Here is a 17,375-nt window from a genome sequence, read left to right as displayed (position 1 = left end):
AGGTGCTCGCCACTTCCTCATTCCAGACACTATAGAGCAGTTAACCATCAAATGGGCATTTTCCAGGGTACCAATGGGACATTAACACCCACCAAACCCTATCTCTGACACACTTACTATAACCCAGGCACCGTCTGTGTTGTCTTTGCATTATACCTCCGAAATAAATATATATTCTTGAAGGAGATGGGGTTAAAGGTTGGAAACAAGGGAAAGGCTGTGGATGTGCTTACATCTGGGGACAGCTCCTTGGAGTGAGCACTTCCACCTCAGAAAGAGTGGTCTGTCCCCCTTGGCCTGCTCTGTGAGGCTGTTCCTTGGTGGCCAGGATAGGGAGAGCCACCAGCACCTCCCGGTCAGAGGACTGATACCCTGTCCCCAGCTTCTCTGCAAGAGGCAGGCTGGCTGTACCTTGATGGGAAAGCAGGGGGGCTGCTTGGCACAGCTGGTGTGACAATCCACTTTGCCACTGAAGGTGACTCTGGCTGGGGTTTCAGGACTGAAATCAAGGTCATGATCAATAAACTGACCCCACTGCATGAACATGAGTGATCGCTGCTGGTCCAGCTTGAGCTGCGCAGGGGGGAAACGGACGATCTCATTTGACACCTTTCGAACCTGCACGGGATGAAGGCAGAACACGTGCATTAGAAAATGGTTATAGGAATGGGTGCATCTGTAGGGTTGTCAACAAAAAAATCACAAGGAATGATTCCTTTTATGTCATATTAGAAAAAAAAAAAAGCCTCTGACTGGAAGGTATTACAGAGAGACCTCTGCTGAGCATTGTACTCTTGAATCTAGCCAGGTTTCTGAGCTTCTAGGCAAAGAGCATCCCTTAATGGACATGTGGAAGTGGCTAAGAAAGACCCATACTCTGGTTCTTAGACTGGGAAAGAGAGGCAAATTTTTTTCAAATATTGCTTTGAAATAGAAGTGCAAGGGAATAAAAGTATTTAGGAATTTCTGAAGGTTTTGTCAGTAAATTCCCTCTAGTTACTAAAACATGTATAATCCTTCACAGTTCAAATGCTCCTTGGTCAGGTACGCTTCTCACATAGACAGGATACTCTCCCAAACCCTTTTTCTTTTCTTCTGCTCTGTCCCGTCACCGTTTCTCCATCAGCTCTTCCTTCAATTATTACTGCAGAAAAAGGAGAAACTGGGCAGCCCTGATAATGTGCTTTAGAGCAGAGTTAGGAAGCACAAGGAACCATGACGATAAGGCACACAACACAGAAAATCTTTGCTCCTCATTACTGCTGGTGGTGCACCAAGCTCAAGTGACCTGAAACCATCTCCCCGCCAGGTGCCACCAGAGCCACACACACATCCCTTACTGATTACTCACCCATGGGTGCATAAACAGAATTTATAGCTCAATGTCTTTTATTCCAGAGATTCTCTTGCTCATTTTATTCTCTGGCATACTGCTTTTCAGGAGACCATTCAAGAGCAAAACAACTTCCACAAAACAAGTCATAAAAAGCTGAGTCAGACCTTAAAGTAAATTATATTGGCTTAAATGCACTTGAGTTAAAAGAAAGCATCATGCAGGTCTTTCTTTGTTTCTTCTGCAGTAATCAGATTAATTTTCCTTTGCTTTTCATCCACGCATGGGAGTGAGAAAGCATTTCCATTAGGTCACCATGGAGATTCTCATATAGTCAGATGACACCTGACGTAGGTGAATTTATCTTTCTGCCTCCTGATCACGATGATGCTAACTAGCAGACTTGTAAGGACTTACTAGTGGAAAGGGGAATCCAGAGACACGCTTTTTTTCTGTCCACCCATGGGGAATTGACACACCATCTTCATAGTCTGCTGGCAACCATCTGGCCAGGGCTCTGTTTGAAGCTCCTAGTAATGGGTTTTTCCTGCACCAGTGAATGGAAGAACAGAAAAATATTAGTGCAACTAGGTCTGGCTCAGGTCTGAGGGACCCATTGTTATCCCAGATACTAGATCTCCCTCCCAAATGAAGCCACCACCTTCTGAAAATGGAAGGGCACAGCTAGCTCTCTCCCTGCTTCTTACACAGACATCTGAAGGCGAAGTCATCCTGTAGGCAGGCAGACCTGTCTGAATTTCTTTCTCCTCCCGAGAAAGGGGAGACACAGCTTTTTATGGCCAAAGTGTTTTATGGCCACAGCTGCCAAGACATGCTCTGCCTAGTACGTACTTGGCAACAGCGGAGAGATGTGGAATGTTCCTGTGCTGTTCCTTTGAAAATCCTCCACTGTTTGCCATAGAAAACTCTGTAAGTACTAAGAAACAGTTTTTACATTCCATGTTACAGTCATGTCCATCCATATACCCATGGGACCTGCACAAGGTGCTCGCACCCAGCCTGTGTGTCCAGATTTCCTCCTGGACACAGACTGGGGCATGGAGATGGCCAGATCATGCCCCAGTTCACATGCAGCCAGGTCGTATACCCAGTTAGGAAGCCAGGAAGCACTATGAAACCATGCAAGGTGGTAGATCCAGACAAAACCCAGGAGAAAGCAGAGAGAGAAGGGTCAGAATTGTTGTCATTTTGGCCAAAGAGCTCATTTATGTATGACACCAAGAACCCTTGAAGCAAGGCTGTAATTAAAATCTTCACACATCTAGGAAACAACTCTGGGGGCTGCAAAACCCTAAATAAGGCATCCTATGTGGATCACCTCTGGGTCCATAGGTCTGTTCCTACTGATGGAGGACCTATGCATCCATCTTCCCTTTAACACAGCCTCCTCACCTGTTGTTGCACTTGCCAGTGATCGTTCGGTAGCGGCCAGAAGATTCACAGTTTATTTCCTCATTCTGCTGGTCACATCCGCTTGCCTTGAAAATCATCCCCAGCTGAGCTGGTGTGAGCATGTCTGCAAGGTAACCATGGAGGATAAACACACAGGAATACACTGGCTCTGTCGAGTTTGTGGTGTCTCCCTGGCTCAGGAAAAAGTTTCCCTTCTCGTACCCTTGACGCCTTCTTTTACCACTGTATCACCCTCTGCTGTAGGAGCACAAGGGGCTCACCGAAGGTCATTCTGCTCAGACCTGTGCTGAGGATGCTCTTTGGCAGATTGCTTTTTCTGCTTTGAAAAGCATTAAAACCACCAAAGTTGTGATCAAATCTTAGATATTATTAAGCCTGTGCAGAAGAGGCATGAGCTTCTAGCATTAGCAGTCCTTTTCCCTTCCTCTCCCCTTCCTTTTTATCTCCACCATAAATTGCTAACAATTACAGTCATCCAAGATGTTTGTTACAAATCTTTCCCTTATGGGAGGAGTGTGCCTCACCACCACTGAACACACACTCAAAGCTGCTCGGAGAAGGCACCCTCGGGTGGCCGGGCAGCACAAGGGAATGCCATTTGCATTTCCACCGCGAAGCTCTCCTCCTGTATGGGAGGTAAGTGGCTGAGCTCAGCCGGCAAACCCTGCTTGGCCATTGCTGCTTGCACACTTCCCGAGTCCCTTGGAGGTTTCCTAGCCGCTGCTGCCACCAACAGGATGGGTCACAGCATGGTTTGTCATCATGCTCAGGCTGATGCGGGGTGCCCTGGCAAGGAGAAAGGCTCCTGGCACGGAGAGGTAGGAGCTGAGCACACCCAGCCCTGTCTCCCTCTTCCTACTCCCACTCATGCTGGAGCTATGTTGGAGCACCCCGTGACTTGCATCTTGGCCTGCCAGTGCTTCTGCAGCAATCAGATTAATTACCCTTTGCTTTCCCATGACTTTATCTTTACATCGCAAGAGCCGTCCTGTGCCTGCCTCCCTGGGCTGTTTCTCTGCTTGCCCCTAATGTGCCTCCTGCTCTCAGCAAAGTGGTCTTGCCAGGAGGCAAGGACTGCTGCTTCCTGGAGGATGCTGCGCCTCAGCGTGGCACAGGGACAGCTCACTCAGCTTTGGTGGGAGGGATCCAAGACCTGACCCCCATAAATCCCTTCCCCTCCCTCCTCATAAAGCCCACAGAGTCCTGCAGAGTACTGCTCTGCCTTCCTCCCAGCAAAGTGACACCCTGACCTGTGACATTGAAGTCCCCCTTCACGGCCCAGCGTAGCTTCTCCTTGAGAAGGGTCAGGGTGGTTTCCATGTAATCTGCAGCCCGCACAGCAGCCCGAGTCCCTGCCACTGGCTGTTTGAAATATCTCAGAAGTTCTACGGGGGTCAAGACATCATTCTCCAGGTTCTTCTTTATGCTGCAAGGGAGAATAAAATAACTTCTGCAGGACTGAAATGGGCCAAAGCCATGAGTCCTGCAGGTTGCACACGTGAGCCTCAGGCACCCCAGATCTGCCATGTTAAGAGTTGGAATTGCCAACAAAGGCAGAGTCACCTACCACCCTGCACAGCAGCTGGAAGAGAGCAGACTGCTCCTGCCACCCTCTGCAGAGGAGCAGGGTGGGTGCAGGAAGGCAATCTCTCCAACCTGCCAGAAAACATCAGAGCTCTCAGATCTTTACATCTTTGAGGCAACCAAACCTCACTCAACTGTTCTCCAACTAATAAATGCCTGCAGGTGACTGTCTCCATCCAGAGGTCCCAAGCATCTCCATGTCACCCTGTCTTAATGCTGCTGGAGCCCTGAAAAGCTATCAGATGGAGGGTTCCTAAGCCAGTGAGGGGTTTTCAACAGATGGCAACAGAAAGAGGAGGTATATAGGTCAGTCGGAAGCCATATGTTCTCACACCATAGTGGTAGAAGCTGGAGTCATCAGCAAATGTACAAACTACAGTGGTTTGCGTCCTCCACAGGGGGTGAAAAACTACGAATAAGCAAGATTCTGTGCTGGCTCCAGCCCTCCTCAGGACCTTCCCAAGGGATGAAACAGACCACGCAATACTCAGCAGGGAGGGAGGGCAGGGAGAATACTGTTCCAGCTATGAGTGACACCACGGACTGGAGATGTGGTGCAAAATTGGGGGAAGCCAATATACACAAGGCAGCACTACCAGCTGCAGGATGCGAAGAGCCAGGCCCTCTGCAGAGACACAGTTGAGGATCCAAGGATGAGAGCAGGCAGCAAAGGATGGGTGGGGAAACCACAAGGGTATACGAAGAGTAGACTGGACACCCCCTTGAGGCTGTGACCCTCCAGAATGTGACAGAGGAGACCAGGCTATGGCTCGTGCACATGAGACAGCTGTGCCCAAGCCCAACTCTTACCGGTCACGTGTGTCCTTGTAGGCTGAATCCACGATCTTCTTGGCTTCAAGCACGCTGCTCAGGAGGGATGCGTCTGACAGCTCCTTGGACAGATCTCATTAGGGGAATGGAAAAAACAGAGGTGAGAACACTGTCCCATGCCTAGTCACGTCAGAGCTTCCCTGTGCCGCAGTGGGTGTCTCTTTGTGCCACCAGCACCTAGGGATATTTGCACTGCAGTGCTGGAAGCAATTGCTGCTACTCTCTCTGGAGAGGGAGACAGACATCTGTGCATGACTACATTCCTCAAACATGGAAAGGGTCTCTCCATCGGTGGAGGCTTCAGATAGCCATGTGAGAGATGTAGGCATGATCCTTCCTGTTGCTTTATGGGGGAGAAGTTGCTATTTCTATAAAATATTTTGCAATCCCAATTATTGTCATTTATTTTATTTATATGACTACAGCCATCACAGCTTGCACAGATACCTCTGGCTGCCATGTCAAACAGCTCAGCATTAAAAGCTCTCATTTCCGTTTTTTTCACATCATTGTCTTCATTCCCCAACACTTGTAAAATAGAATGGGTATAGCCACGTTTTCCAACACACCTATGGCACCAACTGGCAAAAGATCCTATATATCCCCATGTCTCAAGGCGGATGGATGCTCATGCCGATTTCCCCACTACTTTCTCCAGTCTCCTGCAACCCCCTGCTCTCTTCCCACTCTCATCACTTCCCCTCATGCTCTGGGGAGCTCCCAGAAATGGACTTGGTCCCCATCATCAGCTGGCTGGGGGTTACAGAGCAAGAGGAAAAGCCCCTGCTATCCCACTTGATCCCTGAGTGGGATCTTTTTCCTACAGCTTCAGAAATCAACACAAATGGAAAAAAAAAAAAAAAGAAAAAAAAGAAAAAAAAAGTCTCCAGATTCTCCCAAGATTCTTTTAACTGCCTGCCATGACCAACCCAGAGTTCACCTCTTTTTCAATCTTGGAGAGAAAAATTATTGCCTGAACCACCATATGAGATAAATTCAAGGTCTGGCATGTGTTTTCCATAATGATTTAAAATCATGAGTTAACAAGCAGAGGTCTCTACAGGTTTTGGAAGGGTAAATCAGCACTGGAACAGAAATTAGTTCAGTTTTCAGCCTCCCTAAAAAAGATGATGCATGATGGAGCTACTAGCACTGCAGCCCGGCAGAGCCAAACTGCGCTCCCAGGGGACACTTTGCAAAGCGTGTGGGGTGGGAGGACCTCTGTACCGTGGGGATGGAGCTGTTCTGAGAGCTGACTTCTCCTATAATGTGATTTTAAGAAATCAGATAGGAAATTAACTGGTAAACACCTGAAGCTGTCAGGATTGCTGGCACAGTAGATACAAACTGGCAATGTTTTTTTCTGACCTCTCTTTGGGGCTCAGCTGCTTAAAAGAGAATAATTCAGATTCTCCTAGACCTGACTTCATTGTTTTTCCCACTCAGAACATACAAGACCCTGATCTGCAAAACACAAGAACAGAACAATACCATAGGAAGAAGATACATGTGCCTGGAACAGGATTAGGACCACCAGCAACCCTGGGAAGAGGATTTCTGCCTTCATCCCTGCAAAAAAAAGTGCAAGAAGTGAAGAAAACTGAGAAGCCACGGACCTGATTATGAGCAGCAAGTCCCTAGCAGCTCCCCCATGTCTATACAAAAGCCCAGAAGCAGATGGACAATTATTTCCCCAGCTGTATTTTAAAAACAGACTCAAATCCTTTGGAGTAGCTGGAGGACAGCAAGAGAGCCCAGCAGCTGCCCTGATCATGCAGCGAGTTTGTGCAGGGTTAGGAGAGCTGCCACTGGTTATTCAGCTGGGGTGGGGGTGGAAAAGAGAGATCAGTCTGCAAGGTCTTCTGCACGCAGAGATTTGGGATGTTTTGCCCAAAACTGACCCCTCACCTCCCTCCAGCATGGAGCAAGGCCACCCCAAAGCAATTGGCTCTATCAGAAGCAGAGCCCAGAGCTGTGGGTGCTGCCAATGGAGCATCATTAGGCACCCACCATGGAGCAAGGTAGGTACCAAGCAAAGGCAGCACAGCATTCACCTTAAAATTCAGAGTAAAACCCATTCCCCATGGGGGAACTCCCTGCAACAACAGCAGCATGGTCCAGCCTCATCCTTGCTAGCCTCCAGCTGCACTGGGTAGTGGGGCAGAGAGAGGCTCTGGGGTCCCTTGGGAGAGGTGGGGAAGCTCAGACCTCAGCTAAGCACAGCCCCGGCTCCCCATCCGCAGTGTGGAAGTAAGTGGTCTGTGAAAGCAAAAGCAAGCATGCATTGTGCCAGGCTCTCACCTGCTGTCTTCTGCTGTCCTCACCACGGCTCCCCCCACGGACACGCTTTTATCTGTGCCAGGCTGTTATCTGCACCAGGCTGTTATCTACAGCAGGCTGTTATCTGTGCCAGGCTATCTGGGCTGACCCACAGGGCTCAGTGACTCTCCACAGTGCTGCTTCCCACCCCAGCTCCATAGCAGGGGGCTCCTGCGCACAAGGCGAGTAGTTCTGCACACCCAGCTGGACACACAGCCTGTTGCTCTAGCAGCGCTTCTGCGTGGTTTTGGTGGGGGAGAGACATAAGGTAGTACTTTGCAGTAGTTCAGGAGTCTTGAATTCCCCCCTGGGGATGTCCTACAAGGACAGGCGTCCTTTCCCCATGGTGTTCTTTATCCTTTGCTGCTCTTAAAGGTTGAAAAAAAAAAGTCTCGTAAGTATCAATGGAGCCACCAGCTGTAAGGAATGTCTGCTTTGCTCATCACTCCCCGTCACACCTCCCTGCCCTGCCTTGTGTTCCTGCTGTGGTGTGGAAAGGCCCATGAACATCACTCCTAGAGCCCCACAGGCAGGAACATCAGGAGGGGGCACCTGGCTGATGGGCTGAACATGCAGCAGGAATGCACCAACCTCCAGTATGCACATCTCAAGCTCTGGGTAGCTCACACAGGGGTTTCACCCTTGTCCAAATTGCCATTGTACTCCTGGGAGCTCACCTGGCAAAGCAGCAGCTCTTCCACCGTACAAAGCCCCTCTGTCTGCGTGCACATCCAGCTGATGGACAAATCCTCACCATCTTACAGCTGTGCTGATGATGCAGGGAAATGGAATACTGCTAGACAGGCAAACAAGCTGCTGTGTGTAGAAGCAAGGGAGCTGCTCACCAGCACTCAGCTCCCCACTAACTGGGGGTTTATTGCAGTTGTACTTCTCCTAACCATAAACTCCCTGGATCAGCAGTTACAGTTTGAGAACAATCAAGTCTCTGCCGGTGTTCACCAGGTTAAATGAACATCTGTTTAACTCTTCCCTGCATGGGGCCTACTAGGAACTGCAGTGGTGGTACAGTGCCTCCAGCAGCAGCTCAACACATACTTGTGTCCTCAAAGCTGGACTACACAGGTGGCACTATACCCTTAAAGAAAATCTGCAAAGCCAATTGCCAGCCTTGCAATGAGTCACAGGTGAGGCTGCTCTTGGAGCAGTGTCCTGTTCTGCAGTTGCTTGTCTGAGACAGCTTTTGATTAACTGGAGTGAAATCAAAACCTTGTGCATCTAGAGCACAAGACATACAACAAGAACTGATTTAGCCAGTTTTAGTCAGCTGGGTGGGGAGAAGGCTCAGAAGAACCCCACTGTTGGATTCAGCTGTATCATGGAAGGATTATGGAGCAGGAGTCTTTTCAGAAGTGCACAGAGAAAGGACAGGAGGCAATGGGCATGTTTGCTGCAAAAGAAATTCCTGTTGGACTTAATAAAAACAACCACAAGGGTGGTGCAGTGCTGGGCCGGGTCTCAGGAAAGTGGTTGGTTCTCCACCCTTGGTTCTCACTTGGAGAAGACCCTGAGCATCCTCCCTGGCCTCAGAGGTAGCCCTGCTGTGGGCAGGGGTTGGACCAGAGCCTCAGGAGGTGCCCCCACACCACGCCACACCTTCCTGTGCACTCAGCTTGTCAGAGACAGAAGCAAAGTACCTCTCCCTGAGCCACCACCATCAGCTGCTTGCACAACGAGAGCAGCACTACTCTTGTGCAAAGGGGCAGAGCTGGAAGCTTGCTGAAGCCATTATCTCTGTGCTTATTTTGCTGTATCATGTAGCTCACTGGTTAGAAGGGGATAAGGATTTTTCAAAGGCTAGTGAGACAGTTAGTGCACATCTGTGCTGATAATTGCATTTCATAATAAGGAACTTACTTAATTGCTCTTAAAACTGCTTTAGAAATCTTGATAGTGGGAGGTTTTGAGAGAGGCTTTGTCTCTTCAGTGTTCCCTTGCCATGGAGACTGTGGACCTGCTGCCAGATGGCCATGTGTGGGACCAGCCATGTATCTGGGCCTCTCTGTACAAGCCTTCTGCCAAGTATCACTGCAAGTGCCAAGCCCTTGTGCTCAGCACCTTCACCTGCAAAGGAGACACTGTGTGCTGCTTCTCTAGAGTAAAAAAATGAACGTTAGCTCAAGCAATGTCACCTCAGAGCAGAGGTTTACATTCCAGCTGCTTGTTTGCCTGCTTGCCCAGGCAGAGTCCACAGGAAGCATGTTTCTGTTGACCATGAGGTGGTCAGATCAAAGCACCAGGCATCTCCACATCACTACAGGACTCCAAGTGCTCCTACTGAAAAACACAATGGTGACGATTGTCCTAGGTGGAGGTTTGCACCACTGATGGAGCAAGCTCTGTAGCGCTGAGTTTGTCATGAGGCAAACCCTCCTGGTTGGGCCTGCTTTGGACCACCACAGCTCAATTTTGAACTATGCCAAAGTGACAGTTTTATAGAAGATTTTCAGTTGGGAGGCTCCTCTAAAGTCTGTGGTTCAATCTCCTTCTGGATTGATCCAGATCAGATCCACATCTGGATCAGGATGCTCTCCCACCAGGTGTAGCTCTAATGAGCAGCGGTGCTCTTCTCCATCTGTGCTTGCAGTCCCAACTGCTGAGCTCCAATGGTGCAGCTCCAGTGAGCAGGAAAGGATTTGACTGCTTTTACAGCAGTTCTGTCAAGTTATGGGCTCCTCAAAACTGCCAGGCAAAGCCCTTCTGACTGCAGATGGCTTTCTGACAAAACAGCACCTTTATATAAAGCCAATTATATCCTCATGAAAGAACCTGAAAAATATCACCCCTCTTTCCAGTCCTCAGGTAGAAAATCTGTCAGAAAAAGCTGCTTTTCCATCGAGTCTTTCAGGCATTTCCTTGACAGTGCAGCAGGCCCAGCAGCACTGACAAACAACTGGACTGCTGAGGACTGAGAAAAGCTTCATGCACCTAGTGCATTTCTCTGTTTTTAACCAAATATCTGGACCAAGAGCAGTCAGGAACCCCACAATAAGCAAGCTCACATCCTGACTACAGTAAGTGGATTGTTGGGACAGATGATCCCATTCCCCATGCACCCTCCATCCTACCCAGAGACACACACTGCCTCCCTCACTCTCTGGGACCATGGCCGTGATCCACAAGCCCAGGTCAAGCTCTTACCTGCATACTAGACATCTTCAGGTTTTACAGGTCTTAAGTAAGAGCTGTGCAAGAGTATTCAACTCTTGTGTTGCTTGAAGTCTGTAAAAAGCTGACCCAAGTCTTGTTCTTCTGGAGAAAGTTTTGTAAACTCAGAAACTTGTCAGAACTCAGGCACTCCATCTTGGGAACTATGGGCAACTACACATTGATATTTTATCTCAATTCTGAGAAGACACTAAGTAAATTTCCTGAAGAAATAACTTTTAAAAATACAGATTCTGTCCACTGGCCTTTCTGCCTTCCCAACTTATTCTCTACTTTAATTTGTTGAGGATGTGTGTCCAGTGCCAGTATTGTCTGCTAACAAATCTGCTTGGTGTTGCCAGTGATGATGTGCCTACCAGAAGTGAAGAGCATACTGGAGCTGCCAAGCGAAAGAGAATATGCATGCAGTAAATGGTCACCAAAAGCCCAGGAATGGAACCGTAGACATCCCTGTTAGGCAGCTCTTAATGAGTATGCACAAAATCAGAAACAGGAGCAACTCCTAAGTCAGTAGAGGACACCAGTCCCCAGGTGACCATTGGCTGCATTTGCATCCAGATCTAGACTGAAGGGAAGTACCTAAGGAAGGGCACAGTTTGGCAGAGAAAGAAACCAGAGCTTTGGATGTCACCAAGAGTGTCATCAACACCTGGGATACAGTGCAGCAATTCAAATCCAAAAGTGCAAAGCAGAATTGTTTTGTTTCTTGTATTTATTTTTTTAACCTACCAAGACCTAAAGGTCTTAAACCTTTCTCAGGACTCCTCTCAGCTTTGCTGTAAAGCCTGCCTGGTGTTGGGGGATCCAACTGAATTAGCATGACTCCACTATGCAATGGGAGTCTGTGTATATAACTGTGATTTGGTAGCATGCAGCCCAGCACACGCCTGGCGAGCAGGGAAACAACATTCACCTTGTGAGGTATGAAGGCAGTACCAGAGCGAGTGAGCCATCCTGCAGGCACCAGCTCTGGGCAGACACCAAAACGTTACAGCTGCTGTTTATCTAAGGACGTTGTTCTTCCGTTAGTCCCCTGATTAACTGGTAAGTGCAAGAACAGACAGTTTCTTTCAAAAGACCTCAAATGACTTGCTTAGGAAACTGCAGATGGTAAATTCAGTTAGAACAGCAACCAACTTCCTCCAGGCAGGGTAAGTGGAAGGTAAGTTACAGCATGGAGGGTACTTCAGGCAGCACTAGCTACCAAGATTAGAATCACAGAATCAAAAATTATCCCAAGTTGGAAGGGACCCACCAGGATCATCGAGTCCAACTCGTGGCTCCACGCAAAACTACCTGAAAATTAAGCCGTATGTCTGAGAGCCTTGTGCAAGCACTTCTGGACCTCTGGCAGTTTTGGTGCTGTGACCGCTTCCGTGGGGAGCCTGTTCCAGTGCCTGACAAGCCTCCTGGTGAAGAGCCTTTTCCCAACAGCTCCTGTCTGAGCCTGCCCTGAGGCAGCTTCCTGCTGTTCCCTCAGGTCCTCTCACTGGGCACCAGAGAGAAGAGATCAGTGCCTGCCCCTCCGCTCCCCCTGGTGAGGAAGATGTAGGCCGCCATGAGGTCACCCCTGTGCCTTCTCTTCTTTAAGCTGAACAAACCAAGCCACATCAACTGCTCCTCCTATGCCGTGCCCTTTCACCATCTGTGTTGCCCTCCTCTGTAAACTCTCTAACACAATTATACCCTTTGTAGCTCTATAGGTAGTGTCACAACTGTCAGGGGAGGAAAACTCCACGGCAGAGGAGACATGGGGTCTGACATGTTTTCGGGACTCAAAAGAGACCCAGCAGGCCTTAATACTAGGTTGCTGAGGACCATCATCACTTACGTCTGCTTCAGATATTCTAAGAAAACCTTGCAAGCATTCATAGCTAAAGCAACTTTATGACTGTGTCCACCAAGTAAAATAGTGGTACACTGTCATATCAAACATACCACACTTCCACCCCCCAAATAAGCAACAATGAATCTTTTGCTTTTTTAAGGAAAATGTATTTTTGTGAAAATAGACTTTATTATAATAAAATTTGATATTAAATAAAAACATACCTTATCACCAACACTTGCGGACACTGTGCTGGCATAATTCACATACCTCACGTAACTGTCTTTCTCAAAACATGTACCCCATTGAAACATGCAAAGAAAGAAACACTGAAAAGGGTAGAAACCATGTCGTACAAAACTCTCCGTGGCTTAGGAAGGGATGTGTCTTAACTGAAGGAACACATCTCATATGAAAATAGCTGCAAACTCTCCATCCCCAGCTCTACGCTCCATCCAAGCTCCAACTGAGGAGCAGCCCACTGAAACAGCCAAATAAAACTGTGAATGAGTCGGACAAAATAAATAAATAAATAAATAAACAAACAAACAAACAAATAAATAAATAAATAAATAAGGCGGAGTCCCCAGCCAGTGTGTGGTCAAGGTGAACCAGCCAAGAGCAGCTTACAGCAGCCCACGCTACAAGTGGAAGTATCGACCCCCTTCTGGGTATCGCTCCTTCCTCCACGGGAATCATAGAATCATTAAGGTTGGAAAGGAATCCTCACGCTGAAACATGACTGAGGCAGTGTGGGATGCTCCTAGGCACAGCTGCATATTTACAGTACAAATAACTCACTTTTCAGCCCAGAGACAGCAAAGAGGGTTCACAGCAACAGAAGAGTGCAATTTTTCTTTGCAGGAAGTGAAGGACTTGACACAACCTCCTTTGGACCAGAGAAATACCAAGGGGTGTAGTACAAGGGAGCTCTTCCTAAGGGGCTGGGGCTTTGCTGGGAAAAGCCATTTAGCTAACTTACAGTCAGAATATATTTTTAAAATTAAAATATTTACAGGGAATTGGTGCATTGAGGGCTGCATGGAGCAGGACACACTAATGTGGAGTTAGCTTTATCCTAGAGCTGAGGCCTCACACACCTCAGTGCTGTGACACTGTTCAGAGTCACTGCCAGTGGGCTCTCATCAGAGACCACAGCTCACAGACCCACTGAAGAGTTTTCTCTATTCAATATACACTTTTCCCCTATGAAAATACTCTAATCAGCTTATTGCAGAGGGCTTCTCCTCAATTTTCAGTGCCTGTGTGGACTGCACAGGCAGCCTACACCTAACAGTAAATCCTTTATTAGTTTTTCTTACTGGACCCAAGTTTTTTGAAGAGCTTTTTTCCTTTGAAGAAGAAGCCTCTCTTCTTTTTACTCTGACCAGGTAAATCACTGCATTTGAGAATAGCCAGCGATGCCTGCTCTGGACACTGCTCGCCTGTGGCAAGGCAGGAAGGTGGTTCAGTAGGAGGAGTTGGTGAGGAGTCGCTTTGATCAACAGATCCATCTGTATTTAACTGAGCAGGAAAAGAGAAAGAAAAAAAAAAAAGAGAAAGTAGAAGTTAGACTTGAAGAAGGACATGATGCCCACACAAACCTCAGCCAGAGAACCCTGCATTCTCCCCACCAGTCTGTCCCACAACCTGCAAGGCTCAGCTCCTTTGTGCAGCTGCAGAATCAGTTAGGAAGTTTCCAGTAAAGCGTTTTATACTCCCAACACACTGCCTGACCTCAGATATTCCAAAATCCGTTAACTTTGGACTTTAACTTTGGGCAACATCAGAAATGCCTCCACTGAGGACCTCTTGAAAGATGTTGCTTCACAGCTGAAAATACTACATTAAGCACCTTCTCAGTGCAAAGATAGAAAGGTAACGATGCATCCCATTATGCCTGCTGGCTGCTTGCGGCCAGGGGAGACTGGTGGGCTCCCGGCACACTCTGGGATAGGCCATTAAGAAAAACAACCCGGTAAGAACAAGGGCTGTGCAAGACCTCAGAAGTTCAAGTAGGCTGGCTAAGCTGGGAGGCTTCTGTAACAGTGACTGTGCTCTGTCAGGGTCAGAAATTTAGACCCTTGCAAGGCTGCTCCGCATCCATCAAATCTAATTACAGGAGGGGCAGAAAGCATGTCTGATTCTCTCCAACGGTTCCAGCAATGGAAAAAAAAACAAGAACGTGGTGATGGAGCAGGACACAGGGAAGTCTTGAATCATGTGGCACAAAGCAACCTGTGTTCTTAAGCAACCTGAGTATTTCAGAATATTAACTAGGATCTACAGCTCCAAATGATTCACTGTATGCTGCTCCTTTTGGAAATCACAAAGTGCCCCGGTCCTGGGTTCAGCTTTCTTTTCAGAACATGCTGATGTAAGGTCAGTTTCTGGCAGAAGACTTCTGCTTTACACAATCTCCTCTTCCTCGGTGTATGGATTGTGACCACTTCTGCTCTGGCATGGCACACTTTCCCAAGAAGTTGCCAAGTTCACCAGGGAAGAGGTTCTGGGTTGCTGAAGCCTAGGAGAGCCCTTGTCCCACTGCCTTCTCTTCCACACAGCTTTCGTGTGCCTGACAGAGAACTAATTTTCTAGACTCCCTGCTGTATATCCTACCTTGGCAGTCCCCAGAACCCATGACATGTGCTAGAGCTGTGCCAAGGAAGAGCCCCCTTGGCAGGTTGAAATATTGGCTCTGCTTGGGTCCCACTAAGTCAGGGAGAGTTGAGTGCATACTCATTAAGGATCTGTAAGCAGCCACAGCTCCATCAGGGAAACTGAGTTAGTAACAAAGGCAGAAGGATGCCCCACCCAGGGAGGAAGCACTGCTGAAGAGCAAAGACGAGCCCTGCAGATGAAATGTGTCAGAACCACAGCAGCAGCTGCTTGTAGCTCACTGGCAGGAGTAGATGTGCTCTGGTCCCATAGTGCTCCTGGTGAACACTGCTGAATGAAGCAGATGCACAGACATACCATCACTGCCATAGCTATAGGACTTTATGTGCTGTCGGTTCACTTATTTAAAGTTTCCTAAGGTTACAAGCAAATGCAGCCCCACTCTATCACCCCATGGCTGTTTCAGCAGCCCACCTCCTCTGTGATGAAGAACGTGAAAAGTAGCTGTGATTTCTGCTCCTCCTGTAGAACAATATGCTGCTGTGAAACAACCTTCCATATGAAGTTCACACCTTGGTCTGTCTGGCTTAGCAGAACCAGAAGATGTGGGGGCAATGTAAAGGTCCCTGCACAGCCAGGGCAGCAAAGGCTTGGAGCCCATGCACTGCTGGATAACATTTATCAGGCAAAGTGAAACAGTTTTAGGGCAGATCTGAAGGGGCCCAACAAACCTTACACACTTTCTCCTGCTGAGCTAGGCATGAAAAACTGCAGGCAAAATGAGCGGCAGGTACCCAGATCAATTCATGAATGACACAGTTATTTACTGTAATAAGAATAGCACAGTATCAATATAATTATCAAACATCAAACGGTTAAAAGGAAATGACTAGCAGTTTCCAGCCTTTGTGGCTGCAAGTCCTTCTTATTTCCAGCTATGGTACACGATGCCCATGCAGATCTTTATACACAGAGGCACTCACACACAAGTATGTGCAGATATTCTCACAGGTCTTTGTATGGCAGAAAAACAACAGAACCAGTTCACAGATTCATCTGGTCAGATACAAGTAACAAGAAAAACAAGGGATTCTTCTCTAAGAGAAACTTAAAGGAAAAACTGCTCTGGCAAGCTGTGGATGCCCCATCCCTGGAAGTGTTCAAGGCCAGGTTGGATGGGGCTTTAAGCAACCTGATCTAGTGGGAGGTGTACCTGACCAGAACAGGGGGGTTAGAATTAGATGATCTTTAAAGGTCCTTCCAACCCAAACCATTCTGTGATTCTGTGAAGATCCTGATAAAGCTATTGGGGTTGATAAACTGAAGAGTCACGTTAGTTTTCAGGAGACACTTTTCAATGCTCTCTCTAGTATTATTGACTTGTATAACTTCTGGAAAACAATGTTTGAAAGGAAGAAAAACCACAGATCTCCTCCCACTGCCACCCAAAACCAGGGGTCTCACCCCCCAACCCCAAAATTGTCAGACAGAACAATTATCCAGACTAGGTTGGTTTTAGGGACTAAGTGTTGCTACTTTCTTAAGTTGATGGTGTATGGGGGCATTTCAAGAAGTGAAAAAAAAACACAGACTGAACATGGGTGCTCAGCCTGAGCAGGATTTCTGCAATGGCTACATGAGGTTCTTGTTGCTCAGGTGCTTGAACAGTGGTAGAATGGCAAGGCTGAATTTCAAAGCAGGTCTTTTCTAAACCTGAATATCCAGTACTACTACAGTCCCATCATGGTCCCCAAAACCACCAGATAATTGTTCCAAACTGTACTTCATGTGCAGAACGTGGCTTCTCTTTAATACAGAACTAACTTGGCAGGTAAAGATCTGCCACCAGAGGGTTTGAAGCTGGACTTGATAGCAGAGCCCCAAACCAGCCTGTCAAACTACAAGCAAGAACAGGAGTAAATTGCAAGTGCAGGACCCTTTAATAGGCTAAGCTGGGTGGGAAATTGAAGAGATCTTCTCACACAAACTTACATGGTTGCTCTCTCTCTATGTATCATTCATATCTATCACTGGACTCTTCTCTTCCTCATTCTCTGAAGAAAAGAACCACCACGGCAGAAATAAATACATGAAATCAATTAGAATTGAATACTTTCTGAAGTTGTTTTACAAACGGTCTTTGACAAAAACTGCATATTAGTGAGGCAAAAATATTCATTCAATAGCCACAGCATTAAGGTAAACTGCTCATAGCTGGTGAACATGAGTGCTTCAGCACCC

General features: G+C 47.6%; 2 protein-coding genes across 14 annotated transcripts in view; both read right to left on the bottom strand.

The window, feature by feature from the left end:
* Positions 1-12,531, bottom strand: part of LOC101801315 (myeloperoxidase) — a 35,434-nt gene extending 22,903 nt beyond the window's left edge. For 2 of the 3 annotated variants that reach the window (XM_072026238.1, XM_013096131.5), the window contains exons 1-6: positions 6,674-12,531; positions 5,162-5,255; positions 4,018-4,193; positions 2,747-2,870; positions 1,751-1,880; positions 412-618 (exon numbers count right to left, since the gene is read on the bottom strand). In XM_072026238.1, coding sequence (XP_071882339.1) covers positions 412-618; positions 1,751-1,880; positions 2,747-2,870; positions 4,018-4,193; positions 5,162-5,255; positions 6,674-6,956 — 1,014 coding nt within the window. In that variant the 5' untranslated portion in view covers positions 6,957-12,531. The remainder of the gene's footprint in view (positions 1-411; positions 619-1,750; positions 1,881-2,746; positions 2,871-4,017; positions 4,194-5,161; positions 5,256-6,673) is intronic. The other variant, XM_013096132.5, reaches the window with a different exon arrangement.
* A 151-nt stretch (positions 12,532-12,682) lies between these two features.
* TSPOAP1 (TSPO associated protein 1) overlaps positions 12,683-17,375 on the bottom strand; it is a 68,843-nt gene continuing 64,150 nt past the window's right edge. For 9 of the 11 annotated variants that reach the window (XM_038165667.2, XM_027446022.3, XM_038165664.2 and 6 more), the window contains one exon: positions 12,683-14,039. In XM_038165667.2, coding sequence (XP_038021595.2) covers positions 13,824-14,039 — 216 coding nt within the window. In that variant the 3' untranslated portion in view covers positions 12,683-13,823. Of the gene's footprint in view, positions 14,040-17,126; positions 17,189-17,375 lie in introns of all 11 variants that reach the window. The other 2 variants (XM_038165666.2, XM_072026235.1) reach the window with 1 other exon arrangement.

The sequence above is a fragment of the Anas platyrhynchos genome, chromosome 20 (assembly GCF_047663525.1).
Source record: "Anas platyrhynchos isolate ZD024472 breed Pekin duck chromosome 20, IASCAAS_PekinDuck_T2T, whole genome shotgun sequence".
Classification (NCBI taxonomy): Eukaryota; Metazoa; Chordata; class Aves; order Anseriformes; family Anatidae; genus Anas; species Anas platyrhynchos.
The sequence above is the reverse complement of the archived record's forward strand: the minus strand, read 5'-3'. Positions and strand labels throughout refer to the sequence as shown.